The sequence below is a fragment of the Mustela erminea genome, chromosome 11 (genome assembly GCF_009829155.1).
Source record: "Mustela erminea isolate mMusErm1 chromosome 11, mMusErm1.Pri, whole genome shotgun sequence".
NCBI lineage: Eukaryota > Metazoa > Chordata > Mammalia > Carnivora > Mustelidae > Mustela > Mustela erminea.
This window is the reverse complement of record NC_045624.1, coordinates 23173368-23190575: the sequence shown is the minus strand read 5'-3', so window position 1 is coordinate 23190575 and position 17208 is coordinate 23173368. Positions and strand designations below refer to the sequence as shown.

The 17208-nt window shown below is 47.0% G+C and overlaps 1 protein-coding gene across 1 annotated transcript; it reads left to right on the top strand.

The window, feature by feature from the left end:
- Positions 1-10422, top strand: FAM71F2 (family with sequence similarity 71 member F2). The gene is made up of 5 exons (XM_032305596.1): positions 1-272; positions 3939-4123; positions 4300-4549; positions 7147-7265; positions 10058-10422. Exons 1-5 carry the CDS (start codon positions 120-122, stop codon positions 10251-10253), a joined length of 903 nt encoding a protein of 300 aa, XP_032161487.1. The 5' UTR covers positions 1-119; the 3' UTR covers positions 10254-10422.
- Positions 10423-17208: the final 6786 nt, after the last annotated feature.

The following is a 17208-nucleotide window of genomic DNA, read 5'->3' as shown; positions in this document are numbered from 1 at the left end:
GGAGGGGAGGTGGAGCTGTGGAGGTTGGGGGGAGTAGTGGTCACACCAACATCTCGGAATTGGGCTGGGTCTGTGTGGAGCCCCAGAGATGGTCCCCAGCTCATTCTTCCCAAGAACCAATGAGTAAAATTAGGGGCCTTCCACCTGAGGTCAGGGAACCAGGCCCTGGAGTGGAACTTGGGGTGGAAGATGGCCTTCTTTGTCAACTGATTCATTCTCCAGAATTCAACTTGTTCTCCGACTCGGTGGTGTTTGAAAGCAACTTTATCCAGGTACCCATGTGCAGCTCAGAGCCTGCTCCCTTTCCCTTTCCAAAACCTCCTCCCAAGGGTTGATCCAAAATTGCCATAGCCTCTGAAAGCCCTGGGGAGGAGAAGGAAGCCGCTGTGGCTGGAGACAATCAGAGGGTCTGGATCCCAGGTTCAGCCCAGTTTGTGTCTATGGCATCATGGGGCTCCCCACAGGTCCTGTGCTTCCAGGAAACAGACTTATATGCTGCAAAAGGGCACATCAGAGCCCACTCTCCAAAGGCGGTCCATAGGCACTCTCCCAGGGCCACTAGGGAGGGAATGAAGGTTGCTATCAGAATCCCTGCCTTGAAATCCAACCTCCTTTCTCTGGGATGGTTTAGAAGTAGCTTTGTTTGAGAACCAAGCTCCTAGAATCTGCCTTGCCCAGATTCCATATTCCCTAAAGGATGGTGATCTGGCCAATGGAAGTGAGCATTTTTGGACTGGGAAGCATGGGGTCATTGAGAGTATGGGGTGATCATTTGGGGTTTTCTCATTTTTAATTTTTTAAGATTTTATTTATCTATTTGTCACAGAGAGCAAGAGAGCACAAGCAGGGGAAGCAGTGGGCAGAGGGAGAAGCACGCTCCTCCTGAGCAGGGTCCCCAGTGTGGGACTCAATGCCAGTACCCTGGGATCGTGACCTGAACTGAAGGCAGCCATGCAACCAACTGAACCTCCCAGACGTGCCTGGGGCAATCATTTTAATATAGCTTGGGGTGTGTGGCTGGCTCAGTCAGTGGAGCAAGCTACTCTTGGTCTTGGGGTGGTGAGTTCAAGTCCCACACTGGGGCAGATTTTACCTAAAAAAAAAAAAAGTATGACATCTCATTGAGGGGCTGACTGACTCCCTCTAGAGGTCTAGTGGGGACTTGAGGGGTCTCTGCAGGTATGCCAGAACCAGCTCCTCTGTGGGCAAGAGACACAAAGAGAGATCAGATAGTGTCCCTGGCCAAGGAACTTATGAATTTGTCAATTCAAGGGTCATGTTATAAAATGGTAACTGCGGGGCGCCTGGGTACACAAGAAGTAGAGACAAGTATGACAAGAAGTAGATATAGAAGATAGACAAGATATAGATATAGACAAGAAGACAAGAAGTAGATATAAAGGGAAAAACTCCCAGAGTTGCTCATGGCCAGCTAGAGACAGCTTTGAGTCAGGCAGAATTATAAAGATTACTACCGGGGCGCCTGGGTGGCTCAGTGGGTTAAAGCCTCTGCCTTCGGCTCAGGTCATGATCTCAGGGTCCTGGGATCGAGCCCCACATCGGGCTCTCTGCTTGGCAGGGAGCCTGCTTCCTCCTCTCTCTCTGCCTGCCTCTCTGCCTACTTGTGATCTCTGTCTGTCAAATAAATAAATAAAATCTTAAAAATAAATAAATAAATAAATAAATAAATAAAATGGTAGCTGCTATGAAGGCTCTGGTCAGGTGGTTTGGACCAGCTGATCCCTAAGGCATGAGCAGGGAGAGGGGGCGCCGGTGTCTAGAGAGTTCAGAACACTCTTGGGACTTCGGCAGTTGAAGAAGGCTCCCCAGAAGAGGTGGGTTAAGCCATTCTTCGAGGTACCATTGAGACTTTGATAAGTGGAAGGGCAGGGGGAGGACATTCCAGGCCAAGGGATTTCAAGTCCCAGGATAAAGGCAAGAGGCTGAAATGCACAGGAGGGTCTGAAGCCAGGAATCCGTGTGACTCCGTCACTAAGCAGCGAGGACTTACAGGAGACAGTAGAGACGATCTGAGCTTAATTTGGAGACACTTTCACGCAACAGTGAGCTACTCCCTGACGGGGTCACTCAGATTTCAGACAGCCATTCAGGCATTCAGGGCTCCGGGCGCTCCTGGGTTCCTGAGCCGCCCTAGGGGGCTGCAGAGCGTGGCCACCAGCCAGCAGCCTGGGGGGCGTGCTCCTTCCTCACGCAGTTTCGGTGGAGAAGGAACAGTGACATGGGAGATCCAGTCTCGGGATACCAAATTCCAGTCATTTCTATTGGGGTGTGATGTTTTGGCAGAGACTTATTCTCTTAACATGTTCTCTTTGACCTGATATTAAAACTGTGTAGATTCTCTGGGTGGATGCACAGTGACTCAGGCAGCAGGAAACTCAAGACTGTACCCGGGAGGGGGAAAGCCTGCCTGCCCAAGCTGCCCCATGGGGGGTTAAACGTTTACTTGAGGGGCGCCTGGGTGGCACAGTTGGTTGAGTCCCACTCTTAGTTTTTGCTCTGGTCATAATCTCGGGGTCGTGGGATCGAACCCAGCTTGGGGCTCCACGCTCAGCACAGTCTGCTTGAGATTCTCTCCCCGGCTTCCTCTGCCCTTCCCACTCAAGCTCACTCTCTCTCAAATAGATAAATCTTAAAAAAAAAAAAAAAAAAAAAGTTGGGGCGCCTGGGTGGCTCAGTCGGTTAAGCATCTGCCTTTGGCTCAGATCATGATCACAGGGTCCTGGGATGGAGTCCCACATCGGGCTCCTTGCTCAGTGGGGAGCCTACTTTTCCCTCTGCCTGTCGCTTGCTCCCCCTGCTTGTGCTTGCTCTCTCTCTGATGAATAAATGAAATCTTAAAAAAAAAAGTAAAATAAAATTCTTCCTTCAAAATAAAAATTCACTTTTCTCAGAGCACCTTCTAGTCAGGTTTGTGGGAACTTAAATTTCAGTCCTTCCTGGGGCATTCCTCTTGTCCCCAGTTCCACCATGGCTGTGAAATGGTTCTGATGGTCCTACAAAGTCTAGAACATTGGGAGAAGGCCCTCTGGTCTTGGGAACATAGGGGTCCCCCCTCAACTGTTCCTTACCCTGGTCCCTGCAGTTCCTCGGAGGCTTCTCTGCCCACCCTGGACAGTGAGGAGGGGGTGTCTTAGCTGAGACACTGGGCCCAGTGTCAAGCATCCAGGCTCCTGTCCTGCCCCAGCCTCAGATGCTGCAAGAGAACAGGTTCTTATTTCACTCAAGATCCAGCAACAAGCTAGGCCCCCCCTCACCTTGCAGGAAGTTCCCCATACTTCCCTCATGTTGGGCTTCTTGGGTCTTCCCCATTCAACAGCTCTTTCCTCACTCTCCTCCCCTTCTGGAACTCTCTTTACACAGTCTTCCTTCCAGATCATTAGAAGCCTTGTTGCCTTCTTCTACCCAAGGATGGAGGAATAAAATTTCAAAGCCTCTCAGCTTTTTCTTACTAACACTCCTTTAAAAGTTACATAATGCAAAGGCCCTGGGGGTGACTCAGTGGGTTAAGCATCTGACTCTTGATTTTGGCTCAAGTCATGATCTCAGGGTCATGAGATGGAGCCCCACATTGGGCTCCCCGCCCATCGCAGGAGTCAACTTGTCCCTCTCCCTCCCCTTCGCCCCCCCCCCCACTGCCACCATCTCTAAATAAATAAATAAAATCTTTAAAGCTAGATCATGCAGAGGATACAAAGAGGAGCAACCCAATTTCCTGTTACCAGTGAGCTGGTCTCTTTGGGGAGACCCCCAAATAAGATGGAAGTTGGTCATGGCCCAGGACAGTGTGCCACACACTGGCAAACAGCTCAGAAGCTCCCAGCATGTCATCAAGCTGACGTGCCGCTTTCTAGCACCTCCTTTCTTCCACCCTTGTCTTCTGCTTCTCTCTAACCCATGTACCTGGGGCTGATTTCTAGGTCACTAAGCCTGGCAGCTGGATGGATGTATATGAAGGGTCTACCACTGTGATCCTTGGGGTGACCTCCTCGGTGCCCTCCTTGCCACTCCCCAACGTCCTCCTGATGGCCAATGTCACCTGGCCCCAGGGTCAGTTTTCCTCCTGGAGCACTCCTGACTGTGCTCCCGTGGTCACCCTCAGCAGGTAAAGAAAGGCTGGAGGGAGAGGCTGGAAGGGGTGGGAAAGCTGGAGGGTCCTCCCCGGGGTGGCCCCGGGCAGAGGAGGGAGCCTAGTGAGGTTGGGCCAAGTGCTAGGTAGGCACAGCATGCTTGACTGAATGGGTGAGCTCCTCACTATGGGAACTTCCTGATCATGTCTAGGATTCTCCCCCTGAAGTTCGTGGAGCTACAAATCTGTGACCGGCTCCAACGCATCCTGCGGGTTAGGACAGTGACTGAAAAGATCTACTACCTGAGGCTCCACGAAAAACACCCAGAGGCTGTGTTTCAATTCTGGATCCGCTTGGTAAAAATTTTGCAGAAAGGTCTGTCCATCACCACCAAAGACCCAAGAATCCAATTCACTCACTGCCTGGTGCCCAAAATGTCCAGCAGCTCCACTAGAATAACAGTAAGTGGGGCCTCATGTCAAGACCTGCGGTGTGGGTGGGGGGGAGATGGGGAGCACAGCGCCTCTGAGGACTGGTGGGTGTTAAAGCCTACTCTTGTGGAGGCAGACTTCATTTTCAAGGGTCAATGACAGCACACACCAAACTCAGGTCTACAGACATAAAGAGCGAATTCATTTACTTTTCCTAAAAAAGCGCTATAAAGTACTTCGTTCACTTAAAAAAATTTTTTTAAAGAGTTTATTTATTTATTTGACAGAGAGAGACACAAGCAGGGGGACTAGGAGAGGGAGAAGCAGGCTTCCCACTGAGCAGGGAGCTTGATGTGGGATCAGGGCCTGAGTCAAAGGCAGATGTTTAAAGAGTGAACCACTCAGGCACCCTTACTCACTTAAAAATTTTCTGTGTGTTTTTTTTTTTTTATCTCCAGTATTAATATAGAAAAATGCTCACTAAAGAAAATTAGAAAATCACAGAAAAACCACTCCCACTTCTCTCTAACCCTAAGCAATCACTTAGAACATTCTGGCATATTTCCTTCCAGTCTTCCATTTTATTTATTATTTTTCTTTTTTTGTTTGATCTCTATTAGGTTTTGGCATTAAGTTATGCTGTCTTCTTCATCTCAACTGAAGAATTGTGCATGTGCTTTCACGTTGTTGAGTATTTTAAAACTTGGAAAACATTTATTCTTTAAAGGTTAGAGGCTAAAATGAATTTGCTAGGACTCCATTTAATCAAGGTTTTAAAAATTTATTTATTCAGGGCACCTGGGTGGCTCAGTGGGTTAAGCCTCTGCCTTCGGCTCAGGTCAGGATCTCAGGGTCCTGGGATCGAGTCCCGCATCGGGCTCTCTGCTCGGCAGGGAGCCTGCTTCCCCCTCTCTCTCTCTGCCTGCCTCTCCATCTACTTGTGATTTCTCTCTGTCAAATAAATAAATAAAATCATTTAAAAAAATGTTAAAAAAATTTTTTTATCCATTTATTTTTCTTTCTCCAAGTTTCTATTTCAATTCCAGTTAGCATACGGTGTAATATTAGTTTCAGGTGTAGAAGTTAGTGATTCATCACTTACAGCACCCAGTGCTCATCACAAGTGTCCTCCTTCATTCCCATCATCTGTTTTTTTTTTTTCATCCCCATCATCTTTTGACCCATCCCTTCCCCCCCACCTCCCCTCCAGCAACCCTCTGCTTGTTCTCTAGAGTCAAGGGTCTGTTTCCTGGTTTGCCTTTCTTTCTCCCACCCCTATGTTCATTCATTTTCTTAACAGTCTTCCATTTAAAAATTAATTTTTAATTTATATATTTGAGGATATTAAATATATAATGTGTTTCTGAATGTTGCTTTTTTTTCCAACTTAGATTATATCAGAAGCATTTATGCACATCATTTTGATAATTTCATGCTGTTCAGTAGTTGTTTGAATTCATTAAAACTCACTTTCCGAGGGGCGCCTGGGTGGCTCAGTGGGTCAAAGCCTCTGCCTGTGGTTCAGGTCAGGTCCAGCATGGGGCTCTCGCATGGGGTTTCCCTTCCTGCCTCTCTGCCTACTTGTGATCTTTGTCATCTCTGTCAAATTAATAAATAAAATCTTAAAAAATAAAAACCCTCACTTTCCCATTCTCTTATCAGCCATTTAGAGTTGGTTCTAACTTTTCATTTTTGTAAGTGATACTAAAACAAGCATGTATGTGTATGGTCCACATTTCTGATTGTTTTCTCAGGATAGTTTATTAGAAGCAGAATTCAAAGGGTAGGATCATTTTTAAGGCTCTTGATATATTTGGCCACATTATTTCCAGGAAGCTCAGGTCAAAGTATAGTCTCCGCAATGAGTGTCTGTGTCTGTGTCCTTATCACAATTGAGAAGTATATATTTTAATAAATTTTCTAACACGGTAGGTAAAAAAACAAAAAGAAGTAGCAGCTCTTTGATTTTCAGTGAGTTTGAACATTGTTTTATATATGTATTTATATATATATATATTTTTTTTGCATTGTCTATTGTGTTCGTTGGTATTTTTCTATTGGCAGCTTTGTGTTTTTCTAAATTGATTTGTAAAATAAAGCTTTTTATACATCAAGAATTTTAAACCTTTAATCACAAGTTTCTGCAAATCTTTCCCCCCAAGGATTTGCTTTTCCCTTTCAGTTTGAGGTTCCCCCCACCATACCCCCACACCTTTCGACACACAGAAGACTTTTCCTGGACCTGCTTAGGGTAGAGGCACAGAAGTAAAGAGTTTGATAGGCTGGATTGCCTAATACCTTCAGGTTGCAGAATCTAGACACTTTCCTCCTCTTGTTTTAGTTGAAAGCTTTAGGTAGACTATGCCTGATTTTCAAAGTCACCTGCCCTGGTTTCTTAATGTCCTGGAGCAGTAGCCATGACAGCTCATCAGAGAGGAGGTGATCCTGCCAGGGGCGGGGGTTGGGGGGCAACTATGGTCTGATGATCCTGGAGCTTCATGTTTAAGGAACGTGTCCAGGTGTAGGCTGGAAGATTCCTGTGAGCTCCTTCCAGATTCTGGCCCGAGGCAGCCATGGCCCTCAGAGTACAGACCGGGTCCTCTTGACTTGTCAATTTCTCCACCTAGCCTGAAAGCAGCCTCCCATCATCCACTCAGCCCAGCGAAAACTTCAGGCTGTTGGCGGCCGAGCAGACCAGTGACAGTTTCTCGAATATCTCAGGAAAACCCCAGCTCACAGCAGACTGGTGGGTACCCTCTACATAGGAAGCTCCAACATCCCTTCCCGGGCACTGAGCTGTGGTTGGGGTCGGGGACACCCTCCCCCAAATGAGCCCGGACACCCTCCCCCAAATGAGCCCAGTTCCTTCTTTTATTCTAGACAGTTATGTGTCTGACTTCTCCCCTCAGTTTTATGATAAGCCCATTCTTGAAACAGGGTCTATGGCTGATGGGTCTGAATATTTCCTAGGCAGACTGCAGAGCTTTCGTAGGCAGTGCTCGATAAAAGGAATGAGGGATGAGTAAATTAATTCAAAGAAGGGTAAGCTAATAAAGCAGACTCAGGGAGTTAGATATTGACGGTCTCCAGACCCAGTTCACCAGGGTTCCCTGGGTGAGACAATTCTGAATTCTCTTTGCCTCACTTATCTGTTCTTTAAAATTGACAGAATAGACAATAACCCGAAGCAGAGATGGCTCCAACACCATTTGCTAAGCCATTGTATGGTACTCTTGCAATAAGTGATGGAAAACAAAAGCAGGATCATGCAACCAATATGCTGAACAAGTATAACTTAAAGCGTATCATCAAAATGTTAATTTATTTTTGTCTTCCCTTTATAACTTTTTCAGTGGGAGAAGCTTTCTTCTTACCCCAAGATAAAAGCTGATTCTTTGACAGCCTCCATAAGCATATGGGCTCCCCCTCAGAATATAAAAGGCCCTTTGGTCCCTCTAAATTGCAAAAGCAGTGTCAATTCTGAAATTAAAATGTCTGGTGCCTGATAATTATCAAAACTCTAAACTGTTCACAGCCTCCCTCAGCCTGGCCTCGTGTTCAGAGAGTCCTCCGTTGTGGGAACTGGGTTGTCACTCCTCTTGTTCTGTTTCCTAATTTTAAAGCTCTCTCTTTCTCTTACGAGCTTTCTTGGGTTCTTTAGAGCCCTGTACCTGATGCCCCACTCACCTTCCACTGCAACTCTGGTGATGCTCTGATGGCTTCCTTTCATCCGTCCACCGCCCCCCTCAGGCCCTGCCTCTGCGAGCATCCATGCCATCTAGGCAGTAGCTGTCACAGCCCCCTTGCCCTTTAAGGGAGTCCTCTTGGGCAGGGCTTATTTTAAAGCTAAAGACAGGAGAGAGGAACACAGGCCCCCCCCCCACCCCAAATCATAGAAAATTTAAGGCCATAAACACTTCACAAAAGCGACACAAGAGGGAGCTCTGGAGCCCGAACCAGAAAGCTACCTTGACCCTCAATCCAAAACTTCAGGAAAACCATTTCACGTTAAAAATAACTGTCACGGATTGCATGGAGCACTGGGTGTGGTGCAAAAACAATGAATACTGTTACGCTGAAAAGAAATAAAAAATTAAAATAAAAATAAATTACAAAAAAAAAACCCGTCAGAAAAGGATAGTAATCAAACCCCACGCACAATTATATAAGGAAAAAAAGGAGTATATGAAGCATAATAAATGCTTACAGACAACGCAAGCACATGAAAAAGACGTGCCTGCTAAACAAATGAAAACTACAACCCAGCATTTCAAAATGAGATGAAAGAAATGAAGAAAGTGATAGAATATATGAAAAAGCAACACAACCCAGGACTTAAAAGACTTATAAATGTGGTGATGAAACTGAGGGAAAAAATCAGATTTAAAAAAAAAAGATTTTATTTATTTATATGATAGAGAGACAGACACAGCGAGAGAAGGAACACAAGCAGGGGGAGTCGGAGAGGGAGAGCCTGATGCAGGGCTAGATCCCAGGACCCTGGGATCATGACCTGAGCCAAAGGCAGACGCCTAATAACTGAGCCACCCAGGTGCCCCAGAATCATACACTTTTAAAGAAACAATTATTTCCAAAACGAAGCCTAATACACCAGAGAGAATAACAAAGCAGATCATGCCTTAAGAGAAATGAAAGTATAAAAGGAAAGCTTACAAAATTTTAAAAAATTAAGCTACACTCTGTTTTTCTAGACACAGTAAGTGGCTGTGACTTTGTTAATTTATTACTGTTCTGGAGAGCTGTCTTTTTTTTTTTTTTTTCTTTTTAAGATTTTATTTATGGGGCACCTGGGTGGCTCAGTAGATTAAAGCCTCTGTCTTCAGCTCAGGTCATGATCCCAACGTCCTGGGAATCGGGCTCTCTGCTCAGCAGGGAGCCTGCTTCCTCCTCTCTCTCTGCCTGCCTTTCTGCCTACTTGTGATCTCTGTTTGTCAAATAAAGAAATAAAACATTTTTTTAAAAGATTCTATTTATTTATTTAAGAGAGAGAGAGAGAGAAGGAGAGGGGAGAGGTCAGAGGGAGAAGCAGACTCTGCGCTGAGCAGGGAACCCAATGCAGTACTCGATCCTAGAACTCCAGGATCATGACCTGGGCATAAGGCAGTTGCTTAACCAACTGAGCCACCCAGTTGCCCCTTGGAGAACTGTCTTAAGGTTTTCTTCAGCTTTATCCTGCTGCCTGGAAGTTAGAGTGGGCCTCAGGCAGATCCCAGAGGGCTCAGATCTTGCCTTCGAGTTTTACCTAATGCATGAGGTTCTCAACGCATAAAAGTGACACTTAAGGTTTGGAGGGGTCTCTGTTCCAGTCCAGCAGAGCAGGCCTGAGCTGGAGCCTCCCTCCTGCTCGGCTTTCTCTGCTCAAGTCACTCTTGACACATCGCACCACATATACATGCTGTCGCTATGCTCAAGGCACTTTTTCTGGAAAAGACAGCATTTAAAAATGGTTCTTAAATTCTTAACAATGCTTTTTCTTTTATTGCTTTCAATGACCCCCCAATTCCTGGGCTCCAACAGTAACACCAACATTGCCATCAAAATAGACAATCTGGACAGCTATAAGATACCCTCCCGAGTGGCATCTCCGGTCAACTTGAATATACCCATGAGAGCTGCCTTGAGCCACAGTCTCTGGGAACAAGAAAATCCAGATGAGCACTTCCTGCAAGCTCCTGTTGCCAGTTCCCTAGGAGAGAACCTTCTGGGACCCTGACACCAAGCCAAAACAGGGTGATCTTCCCTAACTTCATTCAGCGAACTTGATACAACCTCCTGTAATGCTGTTTTCCCACTGTGGGCCCAAGACCGTGGGAGAGGTATAATGGTGTTTATAGCAAAGTGCTTCTGTTCTTCCACCAATAAACCTCCAAGTGAATTCCTAATTGTTATAGGTTGTGCTCTGTGGGGCTTTGGACTGGGGATGGACTAATTAGGAGCAGGCGCTCACTCTTTAGGGAAGTAAGTGGGAAAAAATGTTCTGTCTGCTCCATTGAAACCCCAAAGCAGCTAAGCCAAGCCAAGAAATCCAGTCCAGAGGAAACAGCTGGAAACACAAGAAAGCCATTAAAGTTGACACACTGTTTGAACCACGGGCCTGCAGATCAGGGCTGGAGGACTTTCTCTCCTAGAGTTCACACTGTAGGAAATAGAGCGATAGAGGGAGAAAGTACATGGCCATCCCCTCCTGTGTGCGCTTGGGTGGACTAAGCACTAAATCCTGGCCAGACCCGTCAGAAAAGACAGGAGCTGAGAGGTTGCCCAATGTTTGTGGGTTTCTTCTTGTCTCCAATAAGTTAAAACAAAACACATTTCTTTGCAGCCTGTTATAGTCCAGCTGAACATTGCTGGTGCTGATGAGGGACATCTAGTAGTAGAACTTAGAGGCTGATGTGAAGGGTGACCTCACTTTCCAATTTATGCCTGTGGTCCTCGCACCATTATCAATACGTACCCACGCCACTCTCATGTCTCTGCATGAATGGCCAACCACTCGACTGCTAGGGAGTGCTTACAAACATTTAAGGGCTCTCCACCCTCACTTCCATTGCCTTGGTTTATGACTCCATCCGCTCTCACCTAGAATACGGTAATAATCCCAGCTGGCCTCCCAAGCTCTCATCATTTTAACAGTAACAGCGGACTTCATTAGCAACTTACCATGTGCCAAATCCTATGCTAAGACTTTACAAAGATTACTTAATCCTTACAAGTCATTGGGAGGAGAGCCTCTTGGTAGCTTTTATGTGAACGTGAACCACAGAGAGGTTCAAGAATTTGCTCAAGGTCATATAGGGAGCAAGTCCGATGACTCTGATTTCTTCCCAATTCGTTTCCCTTCTGCACTGCTAAAGAGCAATCTTCCTGAAACATAAATCTGACCACAGCTTCACCCTTGATTAAAAACCAAGCTCTTTGATAGGAAATGGCCAGGCCTATCCCTCCAGCCTCTCCACTCCCCAGAGGCTGCTTCCCTTGCACCCCGCGCTCCCACCACATGAAATTTATTGTTTCCTAAATGCGCCATGAGCTTCCCTACTGCAAGGATGTAGCACGTCCTTCGCTCGGCGCCGGACACGCGTCACTTCCCTTGCGTGTCTGTCTGTTGCTCTCGCGATACTTGCCCTTCCTGCGAGATCTCCATGCTCTGTCCCTGCGTGTGCCTGTTCATGACCTTTCTCACACCCTTAGAGTTGTTTAAGGGTCTGTTTCCTTGGTGGGACTAGGAACTCTTTAAGAACGGATACCACTTCATATTAGACTTCTTTGCCCCAGAGAAGGAGCCGACTCTCATTTAAACCAAAGGGAATTTATTGGAAGGACAGCAGTTAGCTCACAGAAGAGCCAGCACCAGAGCTGAATGGCCCGACATCAGAAGAGCTCAGCGGATTCAGGTAAGGGTGGATAATCAAACATCTCACCCATGCTGCAGCAGGCCGGGGGGTTCTCAGGGGAAATGGAGGGGTGCCACAAAAGAACGGCTAGGAGAACAGATGTCCGGTGGCTGATAATAACAAATGTCCACCACAGTGTGACTCTTTGCGCTCTGTTCAGAGAGGCCCTCTGCCGTGGGCCTCCAGCGTCTCCGCACAACCTTGCTAAGTAAGCCAGATTTCAAGGTCCAAGTGGGTTGTTCTGCTCCCTTGCATGTTTCAGGAGAGGGAAGAGGAGTTTAGACAGATGGTGTTACACTTAGTGTATTCCTTTTGAAACAGTTTTTCAAAGGATCCCATTCTAATGGGTAGACAACACAGTAGCATTTGGGGTACCCCGTTGGTGTTAACTCAGAGTCAGCAGCCCCTGGTCCCTGAAAGTTTCTGCGTTTCCCTTTTACAAGGGCACAGTGTCACTGTAAATGGTGTAAGGTCTCTTCGGGGACGTCTAGGAGGAACACTCATGGTAGGTGGTTTATGGTGCTTGTAATAGGGTCCCTGGTTAGGGATCCCAGTCTTCCCTTCATTCAGGGAGCTGGGGTTTGAGCACCGGCTGTACACCGAGGAGTGTGAGCAGCCCGGCTCCTCTAACTGTATCCACTAGAGACAGCTTTCCATTGATGATACAAATGACCCGAGTCATCGCCTCTCCATTTTATTCCTAGGGACCCTAACTCAGGCCTGATCTTCTAGCTGTCAACAGCCAACTCTCACTACTAATTCAAGCATAAAACGAACAGCTCAAAGGATATCCAGTAGCTGACAGACTCTCTGGAAAGGCAAGAGAGAAATGGCTTGAAGGCTTATACAGCCCGTTAGAGTAACCGCCCACGCTTTAGGATCTCTTCAACAAACACCCCCTACCATACCTTGCACGCATACTTCAGCTTCCACCAGTGACCCTGGCCTGGAGTCTGCCGTCCCTGCCTTCCAAAATCAGATGCTTCTACTGCCACTTGTCCCCTTCCCTCCCCCATCACCCCAGGGGGAAATGTCCCTACACAGTGCTAGCTCGCTTCCTTATGCTGCTTAAACCCAAGTCAAGGTCTCAGGGCAGCTGAGTCTGTTCCGCAGAATTCAGCTTACAAGATACTCCTTAACTGAAAGGGAGGCTGAGAGCATTAGGTCTGGCTTCCCCTTGAGGAGGCAAAACTCACAATGTATCAATGCCAAAAAAGAAGTACAGGCAGCCCGAAGGCACGAACAATGTCCCCAAACACCCTTGATTAAATAACCACAGGCACAGAATCTCAAAAGGTCAACCCATCCTCAGCTCTGATGACCATGCATAACTATGCTTCTGGTCCTTGAGTGCTTCCAGATTTCTCCTTTTTCCACTGAGATTGCACAGCCCATTCACTAGCTTAAAAAGAGCCTCTTAAACATTCTAGTGCTTTCTCAAAACCTTGGAGAGCCCTGCAAGTACTCAGGACCTACTAAAGGGATTGTGTCAGGCAAGGGCAACAGTAAGTACATGACAGATCCAAGTCAAAGTCAACTTTCTTGTCTCCTGAAGGCTTTGAATTCCTTTTTCAACATCGCTTCAAGGAATTTCTGGTGGCTCATTGTTCTCTAATGTGAACCAGGCTGGATTCAGCTTTGCTTTGGCCAACACAGCAAACTGTAAGAAATATACAGCGCTGTGAGACATAGCACAATTATGATGTCATCTCTGGTAAGAACATCCACATCAGTAAAATCAGCCCTCTCTAAAATTATGCTCTCCCTCCTCGGTGGAGTGCCTCAAAGTTATTCTCATCAGTATTTGCCGACTGTACAGACTGAAATTACCCAGTTTCTTCAATACATCCTCCTGGGGGAATACTTTCCCTTCCCTGTGCTGATCCCCATACTTATCTGCCCACACCCACTGTGGCACCATGGCGATGAATTCTGGTTACCAGCCCAGTAACGTGGAGGGGAATGTTCAGTGCCCTCCTGCAAGGAAGGAAAGTCTTCCTCTCCCTTGGGATGGGTAGTGGGGGGTTGCTCAGAAGGACCCGAGGGTTTGGGTCTTTTGGGTCTTCTCTGCTATCCCTGTGGCAGTTGATGGAGTCTTGTTGTCGCCTTGTGCCTCTCTTACACAAGAGACTGGATGGAGGGGCACCTGGGTGGCTCAGTGGGTTAAGCATCTCCCTTCAGCTCAGGTCATGATCCAGGGTCCTGGGATTGAGCCCCTCGTCGGGCTCTCTGATCGGCGGGGAGCCTGCTTTCTCCTCTCTCTCTGCCTGCCTCTCTGCCTACTTGTGATCTCTCTCCCTCTGTCAAATAAATAAATAAAATCTTAAAAAAAAAAAAAAAAAGAGAGAGAGAGAGAGACTGGATGGAAGCTGGGACCTGACAGCCTTCGAAATTCAATAACCCAGAGACGCAAATCTCAGTGTTTTAACTTTTGTTCTTTTTAAGTTATTCAGTGTCATCGGAAGCACCCATTGTTTGTTTTTTAAGATTTATTTATTTTTAAGAGAGAGAGAGCCTGAGGGGTTGAGGAGTGCAGAGGGAGAAGCAGACTCCTTGCTGAGCAGGGAGCCCAGCATGGGGCTTGATCCCTGGACCCCGGGATCATGACCTGAGCCCAAGGCAGACGCTCCAACCGACTGAGCCCCCCAGGCACCCTGAAGCCCCATTGTATTCCAGTGTCCTGGAATCCATTTCTTTTATATTGTCCTAAGGCAGCAGGTACCTACTTGCAGCAGATACACTCTGTCATCAAATGGTCCTAGTTACCCTCAAGGAGTCACTTAATGAGCTGTGGACCATTGTCAAGTTCTCACCCCAGAATATGATGGAATCTTGATGCAATCTATGCCATTTCTTTGGGGTAATAAGCTCCCTAGGGTTCTGTAACCTGCAGGCCCCTCTCTGGTACCAAACTGTATTTCAGAGTTCTTCATGTGTAAACGACAAGGATGACTCTGAGGCAGCAAGAGCTTGGGTTGTATGTCCTTCTGTCCATGTGAGAATGACTGAATCAGAGAGACCACTGAAGAAACTGGGAAGGCCAGAAGGGGCAGACCCAGGGCGGCACCCAGGACTTGGATTTAATCTACACTCTGGGAGACACTCGCTGGCATGAGTAAGTCCCCACCAAGTTTTCCATTCTTGTGTCTTCCATTTAGCATTCAATGTCCCAGGAATCCTAGCTTGGGCCTTGTACCTCCGTGTGTGCCAATTATCTTCCTTTCTCCCTCGAAATCCAGTCCTCCTTTCTCCCCATTCTCTGTGCCCCAGAACTCCTCTGGTTCCTGCCCGTTTTCCAAGCTGATCTGTCTAGGCTACATCAAAGGGCCCATTGCCTCTGGAGTCCAGGTGGGTTTGGCCAGTGGAAGTCCAGGTAGGAGATCAGAGGGAGAGAGGAGAATGGGGTGAAAATAATGACAGCCTCCCTTGTAGGCACGGGAGGAGTGATGTAGGAAAGATGTTAGGGTTCAGAGCGGACAGCCAAGAAAGAATTCTTGACATGTATTTGGTGCAGAAAGGTGGTTTTATGAAAGCATGGGGACAGGACTGGTGGACAGAAAGAGCTGCACTGGGGTCCTGTGGAGTGATCCCTTATATACTTTCAGGTTGGGAGGGGGTTGGGGATAGCATAAGTCTCTAAGGAATTTGGGAAGCAAGGTTTCCAGGATCTTGAGGGGGATAGAGATTGTTAGGAAAAAGTTATTACTGTCTAGTAAAAACTCAGTCATGAGACCCTTCAGATGTGTATGGGTGGGCCATATGCTTGGGGGATGATTGAGAACATGTCTCTTGGGGGGTAGAGATACAGGAAGTTTCCAAAGGAATTTTTATATGTTAAAGTAGACTCAGGATCCTGTTGGTGGAGCTAAGACTGACTTTTGCCCTGAGCAAAGTAGTAACATCGAGGAAGCTAAGTCCCTAGAGAAATGTCGCTCTGCCTGTTTCAAGGGCTTGTCAGTGGTCTGTAGGTCGTAAGGAAATTTAATTTTTCTTTGGCCCTTGTTACCCACATCATGGTGGGCCGTGTCCCTAAACAGAAAGAGATCGCTCATTTCATGGTGGCCTCTTCTACTCAACACTCTCCTAGTTCCAGAACCACTCCCTCTGCTAACTCTTCAGGTCGGTTGTAAGGACTTAGCTGAATTTTATATCCTGAGCAGGAGTATCATCTCCCTTACTCCTGAAGTTTCCTCTCGGTAAGTTTCCATCCACAGGCCCTCAGCCTGTGCCAGAGCCATGACCAGGCCGGCCTGGCTGCGTGACCCTTGCTGGGCTTCCATCCAGTCTATTGCTTCTCTTTTGGCTCCTCCCTGTCCCCCAAGCCCGGTTCCCTTCACTTCCATTTGTGGTAAAGATGTGCCAGTAGTTTTCCGATGAATTCCCTTTGGCTTAGGTTGACCTGTCAGTTTCTGTGCTTAAAGCCATGAAGTCTAACTAATGTGGGGCTGTTCCCAGAAAAGTGGATGCTGTGTAGACTGATACATCTGCCCTTGGTATCTTACTCATTTGTGTGTCCTCCAGTGCCTGGTTCCTGCTAGACACCCAATCAAAGGGTGTTAAATAACTCATTTCTGCCATAGCCAGCACTGGTGCCCACAATGTCTCACCCACCCCCACCCCTGCGACCCACCCCCCCGCACTGCTTCCCAACACAGGAAGAAACTATGGCCTTTGCTGAATGGATTTATGATTAAAATTGATTTCTCAGGGGGCGCCTGGGTGGCTCAGTGGGTTAAAGCCTCTGCCTTCAGCTCAGGTCATGATCTCAGGGTCCTGGGATCAAGCCCCACATTGGGCTCTCTGCTCAGCCCGCTCCCCCCTTCCTGCCTCTCTGCCTACTTGTGACCTCTGTCAAATAAATAAATAAAATCTTTATTAAAAAATTGATTTCTCAGGGCACCTGGGTGGCTCAGTCAGTTAAGTGCCTACCTTTGACTCAGATCATGATCTCAGGGTCCTGGGATCAAGCCCCTCATCGGGATCCCTGCTCAGCAGAGAGCCTGCTTCTCCCTCTCCCACTCCCCCTGCTTGTGCTCCCTCTCTCACTGTCAAATAAATAAATAAAATCTTTTAAAAATTTAAAATAAAAACTAAATAAAATTGATTTATCAGCAACTGTTTCTTAGATGAAAATAACACCACAGAAGCGATCAGTAAAGCTTTGAAGAGCCAATAAACATGCAATTTAAAAGAAAAAAGAAACAAAACATTGTGACCCAGGGTCAATCCAAGCCCACCAGGCTATGACATCTGCAAAAACCATCACCAGAACAATGT

Excerpts from the sequence above, each read along its gene's own strand:
- FAM71F2 (XM_032305596.1), top strand. The coding sequence starts at position 120 with ATGAGTAAAATTAGGGGCCTTCCACCTGAGGTCAGGGAACCAGGCCCT. Across the intron at positions 4,550-7,146 it reads GCAGCTCCACTAGAATAACA|CCTGAAAGCAGCCTCCCATC; the intron begins GTAAGTGGGGCC and ends TTCTCCACCTAG. Across the intron at positions 7,266-10,057 it reads CCCCAGCTCACAGCAGACTG|TAACACCAACATTGCCATCA; the intron begins GTGGGTACCCTC and ends GGGCTCCAACAG.